Source organism: Sarcophilus harrisii, chromosome 3 (genome assembly GCF_902635505.1).
Source record: "Sarcophilus harrisii chromosome 3, mSarHar1.11, whole genome shotgun sequence".
NCBI classification, from domain to species: domain Eukaryota; kingdom Metazoa; phylum Chordata; class Mammalia; order Dasyuromorphia; family Dasyuridae; genus Sarcophilus; species Sarcophilus harrisii.
Window position 1 is genome coordinate 575,646,918 of NC_045428.1, and position 26,815 is coordinate 575,673,732.

A 26,815-nucleotide genomic window follows, 5' to 3' on the forward strand; every position below is an offset into this window, starting at 1 on the left:
ATGAATTATGGTACTTTCTGTATGTCGTCCATCATTGGACATACACTGTAGCCCACTTTGTTAATTATATTTCTTTTAAAAAGCATTTTTTTTCATCATGTATCTTTCCATTGCCCTTTTGTTGTCTCCAGCTTTGATTCTGCAAATATGGTGTTTCAGGATATCTAGTCACATAGCATACACAGCATTGGTGTGAAAAGGAAGAGATTGAATTTAATAAAGTAGTCCGAAATCTCTGCACATTCTTACATGGAGATCAGCCCCTCCTCAGAGTCCAAATCACCATACTTCAGAATTGCCAGGTCTGGGAGCAGCTAGTTGGTGCAGTGGCTAGAGCACCAGCCCTGAAGTCTGGAAGACCAGAGTTCAAATCTGGTCTCAGACACTTAACACTTCCTAGCTTTGTGACCCTGGGCAAGTCACTTAACCCCAATTGCCTCAGCAAAAATAACAACAACAACAAAGAATTACCAGGGTTGACAAATCTACGCAAAGCTTCCAATTCTTCCAACCTCCCAGATAAGGAATTACTTGGCCTTGCCTTAATTAATATGTTCTCATTCACTTTTGGATAGCTCTTGGGCTAATTTTTTTCTATCAGAATGCAACCTTTCTTTCTGGAGTCATGAAGAATAAATTGAATCTCTTTTCAACATGATTTTATTGCAGATTGGAGATAGTTATGTTTCCTTCTTCCTCCTATCCCTAGGTTTTGATTCTGGTTTTGGTTCTACAGTCTACATTCTTCTCCCTGCTATATCCAGGTTCTTCAACCAGTCCATAGTATCTTCTTGTGGCTGTTTATAATCCTGGGAGTCATAATATAGATGTTCCCCATCATATTATAATTCCTAAAAGATTTCATTTAGACCTAGGCTCTCTCTTTATGGCACTTGAAAACAGTATATTGAGACTTAAAACTTTTTTATTTCTTAACATTATTTTTGTGAATGTATTCTATATTCCCAATTTGCCATTGGAAAAAAAAAATTGTACTCATTAGAAGTTAATACTGTGAAATTTTCCCTTTCTGGAGTTCTATTAAACAGACAATATGTCACTTTTTTTTTATGACTTAGACATAACCTTTAATTTTAAATATTTTACATAAGGCATGTTGGAAAACTCCTTAATATTAAAAAAATCAGAAATAATCTCCTATCTAATATCCCAGTTTCCAGTTTACAAATTTATCCATTAATAAAGATACCATAATTCTCTCTGTTTCACATGCTACTCTTTTACTGAATGATACATAATTTCTATATTCTATGGCAGTATAGGGTCTATACCCATTCTCTGTTTTTCTCCAAAATTATCTGGCACCATTTCCCCCAAATAGAAGCATTCTTCTAACTTGTTTTATTCTACTTATGATCTTTGTGTATTGTGATTTCCCTTCTTTTCAGGTATCTTATCTATTTCATTCTGCATTCACCATATCTGCCTGATTTAAAATGCTTATTCCTAAGCAGTGTTTCCTTGAATAATCCAATCTAACTGATCCATTTTCTTTTTTTCATCTTTACTTTTTTTTTTTTTTTGGGGGGGGGGGGAGAGGGAAGGGCGTGTGCTAAGGTAATTGGGGTTAAGTGACTTGCCCAGGGTCACACAACTAGAAAGTGTCTGAGGTCAGATTTTCAACTTCTGACTTTATGGCTGGTATTCTATGGACTGCACTACTTAGCTGCCCCTTTTCATCTTTACTCTTACGGATCTTACTTCTCATATTTTATACTTGTGATAATTTTGATTCACATGGTTTTTTTCTTTCATTTTAATTTAACATTCTGTCTCCCCAGTTGAGTGTGTTAGAGGACAAGGAACTATGATAATTACTTCTTTAATCAATTTTTCCAGAATGCAACAGATTACAGACACACTGATTTAGGGAATCTGTCAGTCCAAATCTTTCAGTCATGGCTCCAAAACAAAATAACTGTCCAAAGCATAAGGAAAATGTTTTTGGAGGGAACTCATGAGGGTCTATACTGGAGATGGGAGGCTTTGGTGATATAAGTAGTTAACAAAAGCTTCAGTCCATTTCTCTAGGACCTCCCCTTTTAGCCATTTTATCTTAATGATTCATTTTTTGACTGAAAAGCCAATCTAGTAAGCTTTTATTAGATATCTGCTAGTTGCAGGAAACTAGGCACTGGGAATAGAAACACTTAAAAAAAAAAAGGGGAAAATACCTACAAAGCCATTCTTTTCTAGATTAGTGATATTTATATATTTGTCTATTTTGATGTGAACATTCTTATTAATATTATTGTACCTTTGATTGATATTGTCTGATTTCCTTGACAGGAGACTGAACAGCACCCAGGGGGAAATCCGTGTTGGACCCAGTCATCAGGTAAAGCAAATTTCGGTACTTTCCCAATCAAACAGTTATTTGTTAAGCATTTAATATTTACTTGGTGCTAAGGATTCAAAGATTCATCAACTAGCATCTGCTCTACATGAGTTTCTATTATCTTTGGGATAAGAGTGTATACATGGGTAAGCGAATGCAAAGAAAAAAGAAGAGAGCATACTTAATTGTAAGAGGATGAAATAGGAAGGCCTTTATAAAGGCAATCTCTCTTTAGCTTATGTAATTTTGAAGGTTGGTTAGAGAGAGACCTGAGATCTCTTTGTCAAAGAAATCCAATTCTATCATAATACTTCCTCATAAAATATCGTTGTTGCGGTATATAATGATCTCCTGGTTCTGCTTATTTCACTCAGCATCATTTCATGTAAGTCTCGCCAGTCCTCTCTGTATTCATCCTGCTGGTCATTTCTTACAGATCAATAATATTCCATAACATTCATATACCACAATTTATTCAACCATTCTCCAATTGATGGGCATCCATTCATTTTCCAGCTTCTAGCCACTACAAACAGAGCTGTCACAAACATTTTGGCACATACAGGTCCCTTTCCCTTCTTTAGTGTATCTCTTTGGGATATAAGCCCCATAGAAACACTGCTGGATCAAGGGATATGCACAGTTTGACAACTTTTTGAGCATAGTTCCAAATTGCTCTCCAGAATGGCTGGATGTGTTCACAATTCCACCAACACTGTATCAGTGTCCCTGTTTTCCCACATTCCCTCCATTTTTCTGCATCATCTTTCCCTTCTTCCTATCCAATCTGACAGGTGTCTAGTAGTATTTCAGAATTGTCTTAATTTGCATTTTTCTGATTAATCATGATTTGGAGCATATTTTCATATAGCTAGAAATAGTTTCAATTTCTTCCTCTGAGAATCGTCTATTCATATCCTTTGACCATTTATCAATTGGAGAATGGCTTAATTTCTTATAAATTAGACTCAGTTCTCTGTATATTTTGGAAATGAGATCTTTATCAGAAACTTTGACTGTAAAAATGTTTTCCCAGTTTATTGTTTCCCTTCTAATCTTGTCTGCCTTAGTTTTGTTTGCACAAAATTTTTCAATTTGATATAATCAAAATTTTCTATTTTGTAGTCAATAGTTATCTCTAGTTCTTCTTTGGTCATAAATTCCTTCCTCTTCCATAGCTCTGAGAGGTAAACTATCCTATGCTCTTCCAATTTATTTATAATCTCATTCTTTATGCCTAGGTCATGAACCCATTTTGACCTTGGTGTACAGTGTTAGGTGTGGTTCAATGACTAGTTTCTGCCATACTAATTTCCAATTTTCTCATCAATTTTTGTCAAATAATGCGTTCTTATCCCCAAAACTGGTGTCTTTGGGTTTGTCAAACACTAGATTATTAAAGTTATTGGCTGTTTTGTCCTTTGAACCTAACCTATTCTATTGATCAGCATTTCTTAGCCAATACCAGATGGTTTTAGTAACCGCTGCTTTATAATATATAACTTTAGATCTGGTATAGCTAGGCCACCTTCATTTGATTTTTTTTTTTTTTTCATTAATTCCCTTGAAATTCTTGACCTTTTGTTTTTCCATAAGAATTTTGTTGTTATTTTTTGTAGGTCATTAAAATAGTTTTTTGGGAGTCTGGTATAGCGCTAAGTAAATAGATTAGTTTAGGTAGTATTGTCGTCTTTATTATATTTTTTCGCCCAATCCAAGAGCATATACATTTAAATTTTGAATCTTAGTTTTCTTACAGATTACTAATTGGACAAAAATGATCTTTATCTGAGTTGATCTTTTTAAGGCAGTTTGTAAGTCTTAAATTTTTCAGATGAAACATATTTAATTTATTAGTAATAGGTTTTTAGACCCTATGTTTTCTTTCTTAAAATTATAACATTTTTATATTCTGTTTTTGATTAATATCATATCAAAATTTCCCTGCCTTGCCACTCATCACTTATATTTGTTTTTCAGTGGATAGAGCATTAACCCTGAAGTCAGGATGACCTGAGTTCAAATCTGGTCTCAGACACTTAACACTTCCTAGTTGTGTGACCTTGGGCAAGTCACTTAACCCCAATTGTCTCAGCAAAAAAGGAAAACAAACAAACAAACAAACCATTGTAAGATCCTTCATTGCAGAGATTATCTTTCATTTTGTATTTGCATCCAGAGAGCTTAGTATAGTGCTTAGTAAAATGCTCCTAATTTGTGCTTTTCTATTCATTCATTAAAGAACATATGCTTTTATTTTAATCAATAAGACAATATATGTCTTAATATAAAAAATTTTTCTAGCCTAAGAACTAAGAAATTGTTTCCCTTGGATGTGTTTCCCTTTCCAAAGTCCTTTCAAATTGTATGAGTCATAACAGAGCAAAAGGTTATGACAGTTTAGAGCCAGAAGAGTTCATCTTTGACCAGAAAGATTGAGTGATTTATAAGAAATCATAGAGGAATAAGGTCAGGAGGGACAGAGACTTCTTAGATTCCCAATTCAGTTGTACCACATGTCCTTTTATTCTAGAAAATAAGCATGTCAGGGAATCTTTTATCTGTTTGTCAGGTCAAGAAACTGAAATCAAAGGAAATTAATTTACTTTCCTAAAATTCCATAAATACTCAGGATCAAACCATAAGATTCCTGGTTTCCATGTCTAAATTGTTACTAGTGATCCTGTATAAACTTGTTCTGAAGTTTCAGTTTCAGATCATAAATCTCTTTCAGTGAATTTTGTACTGGATACTCAATTTATAAAACTGCAGAAAAAAGAGGAACCTGTTAGTCCTAATTAAAACTAACACGACAATTTTGCTTTAAATTTTTTTAAACTGGAAGATACTGTAGTTGTTTTTTAAGCAGTATTTGATATGATTAATTATATGTCACTGTATTTGCCTTTTTTCAGTGTTATTTTTTTCCCTTTAATTTGGTCATAGGATTTAGAGGTAGAAAGTAATTTAGAGATCATCTTGTCTAACTCTTTCATTAAGTAAACTCAGAAATTAAATGACTTGTTATATAACTCTGTTCTATAGTTATTATTCTATAGTTACAGAATTCTGAAATGAAAAAAATTCAACAGCCATTGAGGTTAACCTACATAGACCCGAACAGTAATCCTCTTTGTAATATACTTGACAATTGTTTATCCAGTTTTCCTTGTAATCCTCCAATGAAGTAACTTTCTTCTCTTCCCATTCCCATTTCACAAAGCAGCTCTCTTCTTTTTTGCATAGTTTTAATTGTTAAAATCTTATTCCTTAAAACAAAATTAAATTTTCCATTTTTAAATTTAAAAACTACTGTTCCCAGTTCGACTTTCTGACACTAAGCATAGTAGATTTACTTAACCTATTACACATCTCATGACTTCCATTTTCAGGATCTTCATCCTTAATATCTTGGTCTTGACGCTTCCAGTGTCTCACTATTCTTCCTGCAATGTAAATCCCTAAACTGAAACACAATAATTTTTATATATTCTGATCAGGGAAAAGGGGAGAATAGAATGCCCATTTTTCTAATTCAGAATACTGTGCTTCTCAACACTGGTGTCAGTAACTGACCCGAGATTTTAATCGATATCTTTCACTTCATAGGTTTTTCTACTAAACCAACCTCCCTCATAATTTACTCATAAGTTGAAAAGATCCTTTGGAGAGCTCATTAATAATTTAAACTTTTACTTCTAGCATGAAATATTAGGATTAATTTAGATATGAATTTTATATATACCACTCCCACTTTACTTCCACTGCTAGCCCCAGTCCTCCTCAAAGAGCAGTACATACATTTTTCAAAGACAAATATGTGTTCCTAGGAAAAAAAATAAATAAAATGAGGAACAAGGAGAGATAAGGAAACAATAAAAACCTGTGAAGCAGTGGCTTGTGATTCTAGTTTGATTATATATGTATACTATTTGCCAAAAAATGTCTTGGGATACAACTGTAAAAGGTAGTCATGACTCAGTTTCTTTTCCCACTTCCCACTAAGCTCTTACCTATCTTTTACTGATACTATGAATAACTAATTTCATTAATTGTATCCATTAATTTATTTTGTGTTAAAGAAATTTCTTGAAAGTATATCTGTTGTAGTTTTAATATGTTCAAGGCATATTTTGTAAAATTGATATATTTCAATTTCATGCTTTTTATAAAATCTAGTTGTTAAAAATGAAACACATCTCCTAAAACATTAATATTTTCAAAGCTCTTAATTTATAAAAATTCATTTTTAGTTCATAAATGATGATAATGATTTTCTTTTTGAAGTAGAAATTGTTTCATTCTTCCTTAAGTAAAGATTAAGCAGAAGGTTTATAGAATTTAAAAATTTTTTCTATTTTATGTTTATACTGACTACATACAGTAAGAGATCATTTAGGGTTATTAATCTTCTAGCATTTCTTAAGTGACCACTCTGTGTAAGCTTATAATAGTTTATAAATATTGATTCATTTGACATAAGATGCTACCATAACTCCTTGTATAGAATTTAATCAGTAAGTTCCATTAAAATTGATTTCTTCTTGTTAAGACGTTCCTTGTGAGATTTTTTTTTTTTAATTTGCATCTTCTTTTTTGAAATTTGTGTCCTTGTTTTTTAGGCCAAACTTCCCGAATTGCAGCCATTTCCTTCCCCAGATGGTGACACTGTGACCCAGCATGAGGAACTGGTTTGGATGCCTGGAGTTAATGATTGTGATTTACTTATGTATTTGAGGGCAGCAAGGTAATGAAAACTAAATTTTCTGTTTTTTGATTTTCAGTTTAGTCTATAGTACTGGAGCATTTTAGGGAAAGGGGTTTTGGACTCCATTGGAAAATTTCAGATTTAAAAGGCTTCTTATAATTCATATAGTTCCAATTCCTAACTGACTAAAAACCAAACTTCTATGTTGCACTTGTAGTGTCTCTGATATCATAGAGATTGTCTGTAACAGAGTTTTCCATATATCCTCCATTTGGGATCTTGTCTTCTTGTCTAGCCAGAAATTTTCTGTTGTCTAGAAGTAGAAATGAGTTGGGATCCATATCTGCATTTTTCAGTAAATTTTTTTAGTATTATTGTTCTTTTTCATAATCCTATCCCAGAACTTTCTTTCTGAAGTGAAATTCTGAAATAAAGCTACAGATGGTGATATTCTTAACCTTCATGTTTACCTTCTGGAATCATTGAAGCATTTTGCTTCATTATTTAAATCTTCCTTGAAATTTAAGTAGTAAATTGGAGAGTGTTATCTCTCCAAGATGTCATCATATATTAAAGCTTAATACGATAGTACTTTGTCTAGAGAGTGTTTTATCATTATTGACAAAGTGCAACTAATCAGCTTACACAATCAGCTTGTAGGAGAAAGAAACCTGTATTTGGAGTCAGAGGTAAAGGATTCAAATCTCTGTTATGCCCTTGTATTTTCCTTTCCTTTTCCTTCATTTCCTTTTGAGTTTCATCTTCCTTATCTGTGAATGAGTTGGGATAGATGATCATACTTCCTTTCTTCTTCTATGGTCTGTGATCTTTTGAGTTTTTGTGGGAAATTCCTAATATATAGAACAAGATTTTCAACTTATTTTCACTTAGTTATCATATCATAGTTATATCTCTCCCCACCCCCGAAAAAGAAATTTAAAAAATTAGTTATCCATTAACATTCTTTTCAGAGTCAGGAATTAGTACAGTTTTATTACAACGTCTTATAATGTTAAATGGTGGTATGACTGAAGCATTATGTTCTTGTTACATGACCCAGGATGTATGTTGGAGGTGCCCTTTCTAATTGGCTGACTTTGAGTAATTCATTTTCCTTTTGGGGCCTAAGTTTCTTTATTCTCAAAAAAAAATAGAGGGTTTTAACTTGATACCTAAGGCCATTTTAAGTCATAAAAATTCTATTGTTTCATTTTCATTTAATAATTTCTGTAGTTGGACCTGTAATTTTAATAATGTAATTTTAATGGACCTATACAGAGCCCTATTTCTGCCCTGCAACTACACAGAGATGTTGTGTGTTTGCCAAGGATATGTAACCTGTGTATCTAAAAGAAAGGACTTGAATGCAGACATTTTTAATTCTGACTAGCTCTTGAGGCACAATATCATTATCCCTATCCGATTTATTATTTATATTGAATTATATGCAATAATAAAATATACATTAAGCAAAATATTTATTACAGGTGGACATAATTGTGTGTATTATGAAATTAGTTATCAATATGTGGATACACAAAGAGAATGATTTTATAAAAAAATATTTCAACTTCCTTAAAATTCCATAATTCTATTAAGTATTTTGTTAGCTTATGGAATGATCATTCAGAAAAAAATAAAAGATTTCAGTTGCCCTGAAGAAATATGGTTGGGAATTGCAGCATACCAAATGTCTGTTAGATATTGCATTGCCATTTTAATAAATGACCTATATACAAAACCAGACAGGTTTACATGACAAACATATAACTACGTGATGGGCTGCAAAAGTGAACATACATTACAAAATGAAAATAAGTCTACCAGATGACTGTGCTAGAGCAAGGAGACATACTCAAATAAAAATGGATGTCTGCAGGCCACATATTGATTAGAAAACCACAAACAAGCATTATCTAGGTAATTCAGAAGTACATGTATTGCTTTTTTATTTATTTAGTTAACATTTTCCAAGTGCATTTTTCTTTGGTACTCTTCTTTTTTTAACTTATTTTGCTCAGAGGTAGATAAAATTTCAATGCCTTTAATTAAAAACTGTAAATAAATGAACTTATTTTCATAGTATTAAACTACCCACAAGCATTTATATTTGCACTTTATAAGCTTTTAATATATGCAAGGCAGTGTTCCAGGCCACAGGGATACAGTGATAAAACATGACTGACACAGTCTTTGCACTGAAGGAACTTGAATAGAGGGTTAGGATACTTAGTTAGCTTATTGATCCTATTTTTTCATCGGTAAATATGAGTATAGTGGGAGTTGGACATAGAATCAGAGAGAAAAGAAAGAGAGAGAGAATTTACTAAGTATTTTCATATTTATTGGTACAATGCATTTGTAATACCAGGTTAGTCTTCACCTTCAAGAACCCTGTATCTTGATGGAGAATGGACAATAATTCAGAGAATCCAGTAGGCATGGTTGGGAGCTAGGAAGTAAGGAATAACTTCTACCTTGTTGTGAGCAAAATCTTTTGCAGATGATCCAAGATACTTTGTAAAGGTAAATTTTTGTTGTCTTTGGCCTAGTAAGAACATTTGACTGATGTTTATTAGCTTGTAGTGAAATGAGTCAGAAATGTGTCCTTGGTCCTATTAAGATTTTATTTAGGAAGCAAAGAGAGCATAATTATCAAAGTTGAAGGTGACAAAAAGTTAAGAGGAGGGATGCCTGCCACACTGAATGAAATGGATGACAAGGGTCATTTCAGAAAAGATCTGAAAGGGTAGAATAGTTGGGCAGAATACAGAGAAATTTTAACAGTGCCGAGTATAAAGTTTTAGATTTGTATTTCAAAAATTGTCAGAAATGTGAGATGTAATAATATATAGCTAGACAAAATATCTAAAAGAATTATGGAATTATAGTGGTGTACAAGTTCAGTTTGAGTAAACTACATTATGGAAACCCTCAAAAAAGCAAAAAAAAAAATATATATATATATATATTGCAATTGTAGGTTGCTTTGAGAGGCATAATATTTAGCCCTTGAAATAGGGTAGTCTTGCTTTGCTGTCCTCTAGTAGGATCAGGGGTAGAGTGTTATACTATTATCTGGGGGCACTGCAGTTTGAGGTGCTTGAGCATCCAAAGAAGCAAAAATGTACTGAAGATTCTTTCCTGTTACATATGCATCTCAAGAACTTGGGAGATTTGACAATCCATAAGGTTTATGGAGGTCAGGAGAGGTAACTTATGGCACAGGGTCAGGCTTCTTCTCTTTAGTCTCAGAGCCCAAACCAGAAGCTGTGGATCATAGGTGCTAAAAAAATCAACTGCAACTCCTTTGAAAAAAAATCTTTCCAGCCATACAATCTATCCAAAAAAGAATGAGGTATCTATGACTAATTGGTCAATCAGATTGAGCAACTACTGTGTGCCAGACACTGTATTAAATCCTCGGGACATAGAGTGAGTCAAAGTGCCTGCCCTCAAAGAGCTTACAAATTGGGAACATACTCATAAATATATACAAAGCAAGCCTATATATAGGATAAAAAGGAAATAATAGAGATAAGACATTATAAGGAGAGTAGGGGAAGGCTTCTAAAAAAAGAATATTTTAGCTGAGATTTGACACCATTAGGTTGAAATGAAAAGGAAGAGCTTTCTAGATATGGGAGTAAAGGCAAGAGTAAACGTTCAGAGTATCTCTTTGGAGGAACAACTTGGAGGCCAGTTTCTTTGGATTGAAGACTACCTGTCGGGAGAATAAAGTATAAGAAGACTGCTTAAGTTGGGAAGAGGAATGCTAGGCATTATATCAATATATAGAAGAGGAGCCTATAATAGGCAAGGAACAAGAAGTCATTTATTCATGAGAATATCAGAGAATATTTGACTTCATAGAATGGCCATTGTAGAAATATCTTTAATGAACCAATGGAATCTCAGCTAAATTATAAATCTTTAGTATTAATGGACCCTTGAAGGAGAGAGCATAGAAACCCCTTAAAGAAGTTACCTTTGTGTTGTGAAAGATTGTCTGGGTTATATCAGAATGAGTGTTCTCCTCAAATTAATATCCACAAAAGAGTCAGAAAAGAGTTCTTGAGAACTCTAGTTAGTTTATCATGGTATCCACTTGCATTGGATGATACAATGAAAATGTAGTCTGGTAATCAAAGGGTTAAAAGATCTCCCTTTTCATTCCATTTTTTCCTATGAAGGAGCATGGCGGCTTTTGCGGGAATGTGTGATGGAGGTTCCACTGAGGATGGCTGTGTTGCTGCCTCTCGGGATGACACCACACTCAATGCGCTCAACACAGTAAGTCTCTTAAAATCAACCCCCAACATAAAAGGGAGAATTTATTTCTTGGATTAGAAGAGGGCGAGACTATGATTTGATTGTAGAGTGAAGTAAAAGTTTTCTCATTCTAAACTGCCCTAGAATCTTTAGTGTAGGTAATTTATCCTAAAATTGCAGGAAGATTAAAGATGGGATATTTGGGTTATAATCCTCCCATTAGGTTCCAGTGTTACCTAATCAGTCTATACTTCCGTGAACAAACTTTTCCAATGTATTTCATAAGTTTTCTAAACATCAAATGAGATCATCCTTATTTATAGGCTTGGAAATTGCATAATTCTATGCAAATTTATGATGGTAGAATTTTAAATTATTAATAGCCTAAGGCTTAGTATTCCTATTAATTTCAAGGATTGGGTCAAAAATCCCTTATTCTGGGTTGAATTAATGTAATTTTAATGTGATTTACATGGAGTCAGATTTTCCTCCTGAAAAGCAAAATATGCATGTATGTTTGTATAAATATGTGTGTATGTATATACATATTGTGTGTGTTTCCCTTGTGCTTGGTTAGTCATTGCAATCCTAGTATTGTCTAGAGCTCAGTCTTTTTGGGACATATTTAACCTTTAATTGTATGGGGAAATAAGAGAATCTTTTCTCCAACTCTTTCAAGTTATTCAGCTTGTTTCTGTTCTGGCCAGAAACCCTGAGGGTTTCCCCCTCCCAGATTGATTTTTTTTTTAAAACTAAATAAAAAAGACCATTATTTGCCTCATTTCTTTTTTTCTTTCCCTTAATCACTGAATGGGTGTTGCCTCACTCAAATTGACACCTATTAAAGACCTTAGATTAAGAAGGCCAAGGTCTCCCACTGCATTCAGGGCCCTCTCCATTTGTCCCAATTTGTTATCTGGTCACTTGAATCCCAATGTCTCTGGAGGGGAAAGTGAGCCTGGTGACCTTGCCTAGCTCACTCTCACTTCAGTCTAGTTTACTTGCATGTCATGGCAACACCTTCCTGATGTCAGAGTTCTCTTGGAGAATGTAATATAAACAATAACTGCTAAGGTGTTCCATTAGCAAGTATATATCTAATCATATTTAAACATTTTTTAAAATTGTGTATTTATTTTAAAGAAAGCAAACCATTCTGTTTGACTAAATCTTTTGCCCTGGTTCACCTCTCCACTCTCACCTTCATCTTTTGTATCCTTCCTCTTTTATGTAGAGTTTTAATTGGTTTTTCATTTTTTGAAATTGATTGCCCTTCAAATGTTCTTAAGTTTTATCTTTTTAAAAATGAAATTAGTAAGCATTGACATTTTAATATATGGAGCTCAGAAAAAGATTATATATGAAACTAGGAAGTTAGTGTATATTAAATTAATACCATAGTGTCACGAAGTGTCCTGTTTTCACTTCTGACCTTCTCTTACACTCTCTTCTTTGCGTGGTTTTAATGACACTTTTTTCTTTTGTTGTCTTTTTTTAAGCATTGATTTTCTATCTCATTACCCTATATACCTTTAATTTGTAACCAACTATTTAAGGAAACTTAAACATTGATTATGTATTGAGATAAATGCCTCATTCTATAGCTCTCATTTGGTCTTCTATGAAGAGAAAAACATGCTATATTATCAGGTTATTAAAGTTAAACTCCAGTATTTTTAATCTTTGTGATTTTGGTGGGACACACTAAAAATCAAAAGGGATTGATCAGAAGTTATTATACTTAATTCTTCGTATTTCGGATAGTTCGTTTAAATCTTTTTCTCTCTTTTCTTGAAAGTCCTCCCAACAAATTTTTTGACCATTTTCAAACATGCTTATCTAATGATATTTTTTCTTCTTACACTACCATGCTTTTCTGAAAGATTGTCACAAAATTCACTTAAAGCTAGAGATAGCTCGAGGTCATCAATTCCGAATTTTAGAAGTGATGAAAAATCTTGGCAGTGAAGCTATGTATATATGATAGATTATCAAGAAAGTTGGGACAAGGATTCAGGCCTCAGTTCCCCATCTCCTTTCTTTCATCTTGCCTTCCCTTTAAAGAAAAAAAAAGAGAAAGACAATATCATATGATAGAAAAACCGCTAGATGTGGAACACTTCAGTTTCTATTCCAATCCTTCCAATTCAAAGCTGTTTTAATATAATACACATCATATGACTTCTGAATCTCATTTTCTTCATCTATAAATTAATATTTGTACTACTTTCCTTACTGTGGTAGTATGAATGTTGCGTGTCTGAATATATGTAAAGCATTTTTGTAAATCCTAAAGAAATATTTAAATGTGAGGCATTAAAAACAGGAATATGCTCAAACAGAGTCAGAAGTGGATACAATTAGCTTATTCTCTTGACCTTCCGCAGCACTGATCAATTTGGTACTAAGAATAGAGAAAAGGAATAGGAATTCATTGTTTAAAACATGGGGGCTATGTTGAACTGTATTACATCAAGAGTAAAAATAGAAAAGTAGAGCCCTAATGAGAGCAATTGAGAAGGAATAAAGATGAAATTGAAAATCCAAAGATCTCACAAAAAAAGGTAGAGATGGTGCTTTTGTGAGTTGTGAAGACTGAACTAGAAAGGAAATGTTTTTAAAGGATCATTAATGTAAATACTGACATTAATAAAGATGATGGAGTTTGGGATTGAGAAGTACACTTTTGATGTCCTAGAATATGATAGATGATTAGATGCTGTAAACTTTCAAGTAGGATAAATTACTAAGAGAGCAATCAAGAAAGGCTTGAAAGTAGCCTTAAGAAGCAAAGAGTATGCTGACTTTTCTTTTTTGCTTTGTGAAAATGTTGAGTTAATGCTAAGAAATAGTTATTCTAAAAGGAAATTTAGCAAACATTTATTAAATGTCTTCCTTATAAAAAGTAAATATTGGGGATAAGTGGTCAAAACCAAAATTCCCAACCTCAGCAAACTTATATTATGCAATAAGAATTGAAGGATGAAGTTTATTGTGGAAATGGTTTTCAATTTGAATCTTATGTTCCTCTAAGAAGACTTTCCTTGGTTTCTCTAGTTTCTTATGTTTCCCTTTCTAAGACTTACCTTCCATGTGTATATATTTTGTCCCATAATAGAATATAAGCTCTTTGAGGAAAGAAATCTTTATGGTTTGTTTTCCATTATATTCCCAGAAAATGCTGCATATTAAAAACAAAAACAAAAAACCCTGAGAGTTTGGATAAGGAGTAGGGAGATTCTGATGGCACTGATAGAAATGAGTTGCTTTATAATACTATATGATGATCAATTCTGATGGACCTGGCCATCTTTAGCAATGAGATGAACCAAATCAGTTCTAATGAAGCAGTAATGAACTGAACCAGCTATACCCAGTGAAAGAACCCTGTGAGATGACTAAGAACCATTACATGTAATTTCCAATCCCTATATTTTTGTCCACCTGCATTTTTGATTTCCTTCACAGGCTAATTGTACACTATTTCAGAGTCTGAGTCTTTTTGTACAGCAAAATAGCTGTTTGGACATGTATACTTATTTTGTATTTAATTTATACTTTTACATATTTAACATGTATTGATCAACCTGCCATCTAGGAGTGGGGGGTGGGGGGAAGGAGGGGAAAAAGTGGAACAAAAGGTTTGGCAATTGTCAATGCTGTAAAATTACCCATGCATATGACTTGTAAATAAAAAGCTTTAATAAAAAAAGAAAAAATACCCCCCCCCAAAAAAAAAAAAAAAAAAAAAGAAAGAAAGAAAGAAAGATTGCCTATCAGTGATAATGCATTCTCCATTTCCCAGACTGAGTAACTGCTTAGTTTGGATAAGGCAATAGCTCCATTCTGTCTCTTGAGATGGAGAAGCATCAAGCTCTGCCATAGCCTTCTAAGGTCCTCCAGACCTTTATATATGCCCCTCACCATTATCATTTGGTCTACTTGTATAGCTTAAGGACCTCTAGTCTTTAAAATATGCCCCACCACTTTACACTTAGGATATTCAGATCTGCCTTGAAATTGTCCTATAGTTTATCTGTTGTTTCCACTAATTGGAGTGTGACTTCCTAGAGATAGTCTACCTCATTTTCTTCTACTTGTATTCTGAATAGTTAGCACAGTGCTTCATTTATAGTCACCTCTTGATAAATGTTTTTTTCATTTATTCATTTATATGAAGAGAGAGCTTGAAATATTTGGGTGTATATGGGGATTTTTTTTTTTTTCAATTATTTCATTGGGATATAAACCCTGTGATAGAGTCTTTGGTTCAGTGGGTTTGGACAGTTTAGTCCCATTAATTACATAATTCCAAACTGCTTTTCATAATGGTTGCACTAGTTCACAGCTCCATCAAAAATGTTTTAATGTGAGTATAATCCCAAAACCCAGTCTCTGTCATTGACAATTTTCTTTTTGTCCTGTTGTCCATTGAGATGCCAAGATGAAGGATGAGCTGAAGATGATTGTGATTGCAAACCCAGATGATGAGATTTATGATTACCCCAAATAAAAAGAGTTTATAGGAAAGGAAGATAGAAGGGGGAAAAGATTAATTCTGTTTTATACAGAGTGATTTTGAGATGCTATAGACAGTCTCATGTGGATATGTTTGGCAGATAATTTGTAATGTGATGCTGTAGTTTTTGATAGGCATTAGAATTGTTAAATAATATGGAAATCATCTATATTGACCCAATTGAAGATACTAGAGCAAAGGACATTACATGGAGGGAAGAATGAAGGGCAGGGAAGAATGAAGGGCATGGGATAGAGTCTTGAGATAGTTGTGCTTAAAGTCCAGAAAATGGATGGTGCTAAACCTGAACTGACTGAAAAAAAGTGCCTAGACAACTTATTAGAGAACTAGGAAAGTCGTGTGTCCTAGACGTCAGGTATGTAGCACATATGTTCATTCTCTTTGAGTGGTCATCTTGAGCCTGAATGACCATTTGTCAGGTATATCATAATTGAGATTCTTTTCATTTATAGGTTGGACTAGATGGATGCTGAGGTAACTGTCAATTCTCCCTTTTTGTGATTTTGCTATTCACAGGAGGAGATGCTTGAAAATTTCATCAAAATTTCAAGGAAAGGGGTCAAAAAAGGATTAAGACTTAAGAAAACCCAATGGATGCAGCAGTTAAGGTTTATAACTATGCAGAGACACTTTTAGATGTGGTCAAATGGAATGTAAGGCAGATGATAAGGGATTGAGATGTCATTGGGAGCTGAGAAAGTAACATCAACCTGTATATATGAATTTTGGGGAGAATTTGGATTTGAAAGAGGGAATAAATATATTGAAGAAGGGATGTGGCAGTGCCAATTGAAGGAATTTTTTTTTTTTGTTTCTTTTAAGAGGATGGCGAAATATCTTGGGTATACTTATAGGTGGCAGAAGGAAATAATTAAAATAAAGAGGTTGAAATTTTATCAGAAATCCTTTATTAAGAATATACTCTGTGCCAGGAACTGTACTAAGGACCAATAGGAAAGAGGAGAAAAATAGTACCTGCCTTCAAAAAGTTTATATTCTAATGAAATACACTTATAAATAACTAGATTATATACAAAATATATACAGAACAGGTAGAAAGTAATCTTAGTGAAAATCCTAGCAGGTTAGGATTGGGACTGGTAAAGAGCTCCTTCTGTCACATTTCTCCTCTGTCTCATATCCTCTCCCTTGTGTTATAGTGCCTCTTTTTCCTCCTCTTTCTCTACCAACTTCTTTTTTTCAAGTCTGTGTCTCCTTTCTCACCTAGTTTGTAAGTGTCCTGATACATTCTTCTCCATTTTGTCTTGCACCATTTTTTTCCGACTGTCTTGGGGATATTTAGCCTAATGGCCCTCTCTTTTCATGGATTTATCTTAATAGTGACCAACTTAGTAGAGACACCTAATTCCCTAAAGCCCACTTCAACTCAGATCCCCAAACTCAAGCAATCCACCATTAATAGGGATTAGAGGGGCAGCCAGGTTATGCAGTAAATAGAGCACTGGACTTGTAATCAAGAAGACTCAACTTCCTAAGTTGAAATTTGGCTTTAAACATTTAGGAAATTTGTGACTCTCTGTAAATAATTTAACCCTAGCTTGCCTTGATTTCTCAATGTAAAATAAATTTGAGGACATGGCAAACCACTCCAATATCTTTTGCTAAGAAAACCTAAAATGGGGTCATGAAAAGTTGGATCCAACTGAAAGGTGACTAAATAAAAACAGGCTTAAAGCACTATGTCTGAGATATGAAAGACTTCTTGAAGATTTGATCTTAGACTTGTAGGAAACCAGGAAAACTAAGAAGCAGAGGGAAAGCATTCCGGATGTAAGGCATAGGATGAGATTGGAGGTTCCTGTGTGGAAACCATCAAGTGGTCCAGCGCCTTTAGAATGTACAACATGGAAGGAGCCAAGGGGTAAGGATGAGAAGATGAAAAGGGACTAAATTATCCGGTGTTTTGCATGCTAAACAGAACCTAGATGAGATGGGCTTGTGACCCAAAATCAGATCTGTTCTATGAAGGTTGGATTGAATAGAGAGAGAGTAGAGGCAAGGAGATCTATGGGAAGGTTATTGTAGCGTACAAAATGAGAGGTGAATAAGAACCTGCAATTGGGTCATGACAATGGAAGTAAGTTAAGAGATGTTGAAAAGATAGAAATCACAAGATCTGACAACGAATTGGATATTTGGGATGAGTTGGTACCAAGATTACAAGCCTGGCTTCCTGGGTATATGTTGGTCCCCTAATTTTGGAAAAGGATAGTACTTGTGAGTTAAGTTCTGCTTTTTGACATGTGAGGTTTAAAATGCCTAGCTCAGGTGAGATTGGGGCTCTACATAACTATATCTATTTATATATATCTATAGTATGTATATAACCTTCTATATCTATCTATCTATATCTGGGTAGGTTATACTTCATCAAGAGATTAATTGACTTTATGAGATCTAATGAAGTCCCCAAGTTATACAGAATGTTGCAGAAAAAGAGAGTCCAAGGTAGAGCTTTGAGAGATACCCATAGCTGGTGGACTTAACCTAGAGGAAGAACCATCATGGGGGCTGTGGAGTCACAGTAGAAGGTTATGTTATGAAAGAGAGTGGAGAAAAAAGGATTAAGGGGCCAGACTCTAGGAGGAGACTTAGAATAGTGACATTAAAGGGACCAACAGGAGGAGGTTACAAGATGAATCACTTCACAATGATAGATAGGGTTGGAGATGTTGAATAGCAAAGAAGGAACTCCCTTCTGAATACATTGCTTCCATTTTTTTTTTTTTTTCGGTTAAACAGATTCAGTTCTCATCTGAGGTTGGGATTTGAGTTATAGGAAATGATAGTGAAATTTTAGAGGAGAGGAAATGTTGAAGAGCCGATCCTATCACTAGCAGATTTGATGCCTGTGCAATCTGTACTTTTGGTCAGGTCATTGATAAAAAGTGCTGAGCAGCACAGGACCAAGCATAGATTTACTAGCTGTCTTTTGCCATAGGGTTTCCCAGATATTAATTTTCTCTGTAACTATAGGATTATCTAGCTTTGGGATTTTAAATCCTTTGGGGAAGAATTGTCCCTTGACTTTTAGTAATTCTTGTGTCAACTGTTTAATATGAATGGAAAGAAATTCTGAAGTTATTATGCTTATGCACATAAGAAGAAACTAATTTTTATAAAGCAAACTTTATCTTGTGTATAATTTTTAGGATAACAAAATTATCATTCTGCTTATTGTCAACCAGTAATATTTTTCTTAATGCAATTATTGAAAGAGATATCTACATACTATATTCAGCTTTCAGCTTGCTTTTTTTCAGATTTGTTTGAGAACAGGACTAACAGAACCTGATTCACAGAGATCAAATCTTGTGATCATATTTAATAAGCATGGGTCTTCAAAGATACATTTAAAATTATATGCTTCAGTGATTGGAAATCAATTCCTAGTTTCTAATTGCTATGGAGACCCGTTAGCTCATTTTTCACTATATCATTGTCACTGATATGTTTTCCAACTTAGTTTGAAAAGGGTTGTCATCCAAACCCCATTCTTTTGGCTCTGGTCAGTAGAAGTTTTCCCTGGATTTTTCAGAATTTTTTTTAGATGCTCCATAACAGGCTGTCTAGCCTTTTTCACATGACTCCATCTCTTCCCTTCTCAGCAACTCTTTCCAATCCATATTCACTATCATTGTTCCTTTTGCAACATTTCTACTGTTATTTACCACATATTCTCTTTATCCACTTGACAAACTTTTCATACTTTCAAGTGGTATGTATTCCTCAGATCTAGCCCACGTCTTCATCTTATTCATAAGGAAAGCATGACAAACTTTATTGAAGCTTACACTGAAATGTAGATAAACCATATCTATAAGTATGTCAAGACATTGGTGGGATCTCTCAGGCTATTGAGGATATTAAAAAAGAAGAGCGGTTAAGTTGAAGTTAAAACATTGCTAAAAACTTACAGTCTTCTTTGAGTAAGTTTAATCTTTATGCTTTGTTATGCTTCAGGTCTATTGCATTTTCAAAATTACAGAATTTTAAAGTTGGAAAGTATTTTAGCCACTCATCTAAATCAGAATCAAGGTAGAAAAAGAACCATCACTAATAATAATAGCTAGTATTTAAATAGTGCTTTAAAAATTCCTTTTCCTTTTATTCCCATAATTCCAAGACATGGGTGTTCTTATTGTCCCATTTTACAGATGAGGAACCTGAAGCAACTCGAGTTATTCACAATATTGCAGCTATGAAGTATCTCAGGGCAGATTGTAACTCGAGTCTTTCTGACTCCAGACCCAGCATTCCACCCAAGTTGCCACTCAGGTGCCTCAGTACTAGATACATACTAGCTACATCATTCAGATTCTCCATCAAAACCTAAGGGTATTCATGCATAAACAGTGTGTATACTCATGTTTGTCGCTATCGCTCAGTGATGGGGGTGAGGAGAAGAAACTTCTGCCCTCAATAGTCATAGTTCTGATTGTTATTCTGACATCAGCCGAAACTTTCCTCTTAGTGCTTTTTCACCCTCTTGCTCCTTTTCCTCCTCTCTGCAGCCAAACAGAACAAGTCTGATATGTCTTCCACATGAGAAAGCTTCAAATAATTTTTGCATTCATCTACAAATTTTTTTCCATTATTTTTTCAGTACCTAGGTGATATTATGTAATTTTCTCTCTTTGACTGGCAGTGACCTATAGGTGGGTAAAACATTTTTTAATTTGACAAGACTCTAAGGATTTTACACATCTTGAGTTAATACTATTCAGTTTATTTCTACACATCCAGATAGCTATTGCATATTGTATGTAGGCATACATACATGTTTGAGGCCTGAAGTTGATTTTTTGCATCCCTAATCAATAAAGCCTATATTTGAGCATTTTAAAAATAAATATTTGTATTTTATGTTAATGTTGAAGGTTAATTCAGATGAGATTTCTTAGAGTTTGCATAAGATTTTGGGATTAGAGAAATAAAAACTGAGAATCAGCCATTTAGTTGAAGAATCTTTTTTTTTTGGTTGTTTTTCTTTAAAAAAAAAAATTAAAGCAATTTGAAAACCTTTAAAAACTTTCAGAAACTTCCTGTTTGGTCACTTTAAATGGACTGTACTAAAGCATCCAAGACCTGGAGTTGACACATAGTGATTTGAATAATTGATGGTAACAATTGATATGATGTGCAATTTCTTATTTTGGAAATAAAGTAAACTTTAGAGTACTACCTCAGATAAATAAAAGTGGCATGTTACTTACTTGTTTGGTGTTTTCTTTATTATGATAATAGGATGATTCCAGTGATACTTATTGTTAATTATCTCTGATACAAGTAAAGATAAGGGAAGATGGTTGGAGTATAGAATTTCAAGCATAATACCTTTAAGTGATTATTGTCTAAAGTGGCAAAATTTCATATTTTATTCTGTGACTTAATTGTATTTTAATGCAACATTTCTCACATTTTGAAGAACATTTAGAAAACTTGCAAGCCCTCTGAATATGAAAACTGTTGACCTCTTAATACACTATTTCACTTTTTACAGAAACTTGTCTTCTAGCATATCCATATACTTCATTGAAAAATGATAGCGCTCATAAAAGAATTACTTGTTAATAATAGTTTTGTACAAAGAGATTATTACAGTTCACCACCAGGTTGGTATATTGTGACCAAGTGGGATTTATATCAAAAGTTGCAGGACTGGTTTAGTATCAGGAAAACTATTACAATAATTGACCACATCAATAATAAAGCTAAATAATTATATTATTATCTCAATATACATAGAAAAATCTTTTGACAAAATACTGCATCCGTTCCTGTTAAAAACCCTAGAGAGTGCACCTCCCAGATTAGCTAAAATGACAGGAAAAGATAATGTTAAATGTTGGAGGGGATGTAGGGAAACTGGGACAACTAGTGAATTGTTGGTGAATTGTGAAATGATCCAACCATTCTGGAGAGCCATCTGGAACTATGCCGAAAGGTCTGTCAAAGTACCCACCAAGTATCATTACTGGGTCTGTATCCCAAGGAAATCATAAAGGAGAGAAAAGGATCCAAATGTGCAAAAATATTTGTGTTAACAAGGAATTGGAAAAGGAGTAGAGATACCCATCAGTTGGGACCATGATATATGAAGGTAATGGAATATTATTGTTCTATAAAAATTGATAAACAAGCTGATTATGGAAAGGCCTGGAAAGATTTACATGTATGGATGCAGAGTGATACAGGCAGACCCAGGAATATATTGTACACAATAACAGCAAGAATGTAGTGATCAAGGATGAAAGACTTGGTTGTTCTCAGTGGTTCAGTGATCCAAAGCAATCCCAATAGACTTTGGACAGAAAATGCCATCTGTAACCAGAGAAAGAGTGAATGTAAATTAACACATGCTATGTTCACTTCTTTTTTTCCTTTTTTTTTCTCTTCCATGGTTTTTTCTTTTTGTTCTGATTTTTCTCTCCCAACATGATTCGTGAAGCAATGTGTATTAAAAATAAATAAGGGGCAGTTAAGTGGCGCAGTGAAAGAGCACCAGCCCACATGTGGCCTCAGACACTTAACAATGCTTAGCTGTGTGACCCTGGACAAGTCACTTAACCCCATTTGCCTCAGTCAAAAAAAAAAAAAAAAACTAATAACAAATAAATAAATAAGTAAATTTTTGAGGGAGAGATTTAAAAAAAAAAAAAACACTAGAGATCATAGGAATAAATGAATGTTTCCTTAAAATTATAAGTAGCATCTTTGTAAAACCACATCACCAAGCATAATTATATATACTAGGGATATATTAGAAGCATTTCCAGTAAGATCAGGGGTGAAACAAGGTTGCCCATTATCATCATTGTTATTCAACATTGTACTAGAAATGTTAGCTTTAGCAATAACAACAGAAAAAGAAATGGAAGGAGTTAGAGTAGACAGTGAGGAAGTAAAACTCACTCTTTGCAGATGATGTTAAGTATATTTATAGAATTCTAGAGAATTCACTGAAGAACACAAAACAGTAATTTTATCAAAGTTTTAGGTTATAAAATAAGCTCACATAAATCATTGTCATTTCTCTGTATTACTGAATAAGATGAGGTGAGATCTCTCAGGACAGTTGTGAAAATCGAGTAAGGCTTCATCTATTTCAGAGTTTGAGTAGGCCTGAGGGTATTTGAGCATTGATTCAAGGGCATACCTAAGTCCCCTTCCTGCTATACTCCCATGACATCATTTTCTCCCTATTAAAATCAAATATGGGTAACTATGTACTTATTCAATTCAACCCAAGTACAATTTCTTGGGTTCCCAAGTTTAGAATGTAAGACCCTCAGCCAATGAGGAGGAGGGTCAGTGGTGGGAGGGGTATTTGTGTTAAAGACTATTTAAGTGTCAAACCTGTCCTAAAAGGTGCCTTGATTCTCAATAAACTTTTGCTTTGCTCCTAGAGATCTCTCCGGCTTTTTTTTTTTAATGGTGACTCCTCACCATTTCTGAGCTACACATTCCCAACAAAGCACAGCAGCAAGAGAGAAAGAGAAATCCCATTTGATATAAATATAGACAATATAGAACCTGAACAAGATCTGAATATAAATGTAGACAATATAAAATCTGTACAAGAACATATCTGAACAATTGGAAAACCATGAATTGCTTGTAAGAAGGCTAAGTTAATACAAAATTACACTTATTCAATGCCATATCAATTAAACTGCCAAAAATATTTTATAAGGCTAGAAAAAAATAATAAAATTCATCTGGAAAAACAAAAGGGCAAGAATATCAATTGAAATCATGACCAAAAAAAAATGCAAAGGACAGTGAATTTAGCTATACCAAATCTAAAACTGTATTGTAAGGGGATAATCATCAGAACTGTTGGGTACTGCATAAGAAATAGAATGGTATGTCAGTACAACAGGCTTTACCTTTTGATGTTTATTTAAAGTTTGAAGGGGCCTTTGTTATCTGTTCTACAGCTTTGTCTGCTTTAACTTCAAGCTTCCTTTCTCTCTTTAAATGAGAATTAAGTGTTCTAGTGAACAAAAACCCATAAAATTCATTCCTGAGTTTATTTTGAATAGACTTCTTCAGGTGATTATCCTCATATTTAAGAGAATTGAGATATTTTATTTTGACCATGGCTTTTATTTATTTGTTTATTTATTTCTCTAGACAATTGGAGTTAAGTGACTTGCCCAGGTTCACACAGCTAGGAAGTGTTAAGTGTCTGAGGCCACATTTTAACTAGGGTCTTCCAGACTTCAGGGCTGGTGCTTTATCCACTGTACCACCTAGCTGCCCTAACAATGTTTTTTATAAAATGTCCTTTCAATTGAGCATATTAAGTCTTTGATAAAGTCTTTTCTTAAGTATGAATCTGGAATTTTGGGGAAAACAGGCTTTAATCAATTATTCATTTAAAACAGATATGTTGAGCACTTGTTATATGTTTGGTATGTTTCTACTGAAAGGATCCAGAAATAACAAGTAGCATACCTTCTGGGATTTATATTAATATCTAACTGACCAAGCATCTTAAATCCCAGATGTTGAAACTGGCACAGAAGAAAAGTATCTTGGTACTTATTATATACAATAAACATTGACAGCCTCTAGCTCTGTGGCTATGATGTTCCTGTTCTGTATTCTGTGACCAATAGGGATAATATTTACTCTACCTGCCTTATAAAGCCTATTATTATTACCACGCAACTAAGATGTTAGTAGAGTCTTCTCCTTCCATTGTCTCTCTCTATTTTGTTCTGTCCATGCCAGATCTCCCATATATCTGGAAATACCTAGTTTGGGCAGTGCTTCTTTCTCCAGCCCTCCTCACTCATCACAAGATCATAACTTTGGAGTGGAAAGAGGAGGACAAGGTCTTGACTTGGCTTAGGAGAAGAAGAGGCCCAGGATTCCAGCCTAGCAGAGAAGCTCAGTTTGTTTTGAGATCTCTGGTCCAGCATTCTTTTCCCTGGATCATGCTGGTTCTATTTAAATCTCTACCATCTCCTCCTCTGTACTCCCTTTCTTACCCCCACTTCCTCTTTGTAGATCCACTTTCCAGTGCTGAGGGAACCACAGAGGAGATATCCTTTTCTCTAGACTTCTGCTGTTCATGAGAAACTTTTTTCAATGAGTTCTTATTTTTTGTGATTCATTTTGGGGTTGTTTTGGCAAAGATGGTTTGCCATTTTCATCTCCATCAGAGAATATTGATTAAGATTTAGAGTATATGATGATCAGTTCTCTAGTGGTTGTGGCTCTTTTCAACAGTGAGGTGATTCAGGTCAGTTCCAATGGTCTTTTGATGAAGAGAGGCAACTGCACCCAGAGAGAAGACTGCTGTGAATCACACAGCATAGTATTTTCTGGATACTGGATAGATTTTCTGGATCACAGCATAGTATTTTCACTTTTTTATTGTCTGCTCCATTTTGTTTTCTCATTTTTTCCCCCTTTTATTTCTATTTTTCTTGTGCAGCATGTTAATTGTGGAAATATGTATAGAAGAATTGCACATGGTTAATATACTGGATTACTTGCCATCTAGAGGAAGGGATGGAGAGAAAGGAGGGAAAAATTTTGGAACACAACGTTTTACAAGCATGAATATTGAAAATTAAGCACATGTTTTGAAAATAAAAAAGCCTTAATAATAAAAAAATAATAAAATTTAAAATAAATTTAATAAAAAAAATTAACCTGAGGTAGCTAGATGCCACAGTGGATCTGGAGTCAGGAGGACTTCAGTTCAAATCCAGTCTCAGATACTTAATACTTCCTAGGTGTATGAAGTTGGGCAAATCACCTAACTCCAATTGTCTCACAAAAAAACAAAAAACAAATAGAACTAAGGCTAAGGAATTCTTCCTAAGAAGATATTTAAAATAGCTGAAGTTCACTTATTAAAGTGCCTTTTTTAAAAAATTGAAATTACTTTAATGTGGAAGCTTTCAAAGATAACTTCTTTGCAAAACTGAACATTGTTCCAATAATTCAGGATTGAATGCTAATTATTATAGTATGCTGTACCATAGGATGTTATGAGAGGTACAAAAGACACTTTGCCTCTCCACTAAGTGGTCACTGACTATTGAGCTTTTATATGCCTTTTTTTCTGTGTCCTTTGCTCTAGGCAGTGCTTTTTAGGTTTTACATGTTCTGAATAATTAATATCCCTTTCTTTCCTTTTAATTTCCAGAATTTCTCAGTCTCTCTCTCTCTCCCCCTCTCACCTATCTCTTCTTTCTCTCCTCTCTCTCTCTCTCTATACTATCTTCTCTCTCTTCTCTTCTCTCCCTCTCCCTCTCTCTCTCCCTTTTCCCCTTCTCCCCTTCGCTTCCTCCTTCTCTCTTCCTCTCTCCCTTTTTCTCCCTCTCTCTTTCCCCCTCTTTCTTCTATTCCCTTTATAAATGTGCCTAATTATATATCAGGCACAGTGCTACAAAACATTGACAATTTGAAATAATTCCTGCCCTTGGATTTTTTTATTCATTTGGGAAGAGAACTCACGTATCTCATAAGATGGAGGATTGACATTTCTTCTTAAACTCTCAGTTGTACCTAAGATAAGAATTATGCATGAGAGATGAAGTACTTGGACCTTTCTCTCCAGAACTAGACACTGAGAAATCCCTTGAGATAACAAGCAGTTGAATGACCATCTCTGAAGGGTAACTTCTAATGCTTAGAGATTCTTCACTCTCCAGCCTGCTAACAGTTCTCATACGGTAGCAGGCCATCCTGTCTTGATGCACTTGCTGCTGCTCTGAGGGGCACTTAGCAATGTCCTTACTACTGCTCCAGTCTGTACCAAAACATCTTGCCCGCATGCTCTCATTCTGAGGGACTTGGAGACATATCACCATATAATACTTTATATAATATGATGATATTGATAAGGCCAAGCACATTGGAGGCTGTACCCATCCTGGTGTCAATAACT

At 34.2% G+C, this 26,815-nt stretch overlaps 1 protein-coding gene across 7 annotated transcripts in view; it reads left to right on the forward strand.

The window, feature by feature from the left end:
- The window catches only part of RERE (arginine-glutamic acid dipeptide repeats), a 534,760-nt gene that overhangs the window by 341,680 nt on the left and 166,265 nt on the right, over positions 1-26,815 (forward strand). For all 7 annotated transcript variants that reach the window (XM_031962925.1, XM_031962929.1, XM_031962930.1 and 4 more), the window contains 3 exons: positions 2,311-2,359; positions 6,982-7,106; positions 11,261-11,360. In XM_031962925.1, the coding sequence (XP_031818785.1) occupies positions 2,311-2,359; positions 6,982-7,106; positions 11,261-11,360 (274 nt within the window). The remainder of the gene's footprint in view (positions 1-2,310; positions 2,360-6,981; positions 7,107-11,260; positions 11,361-26,815) is intronic.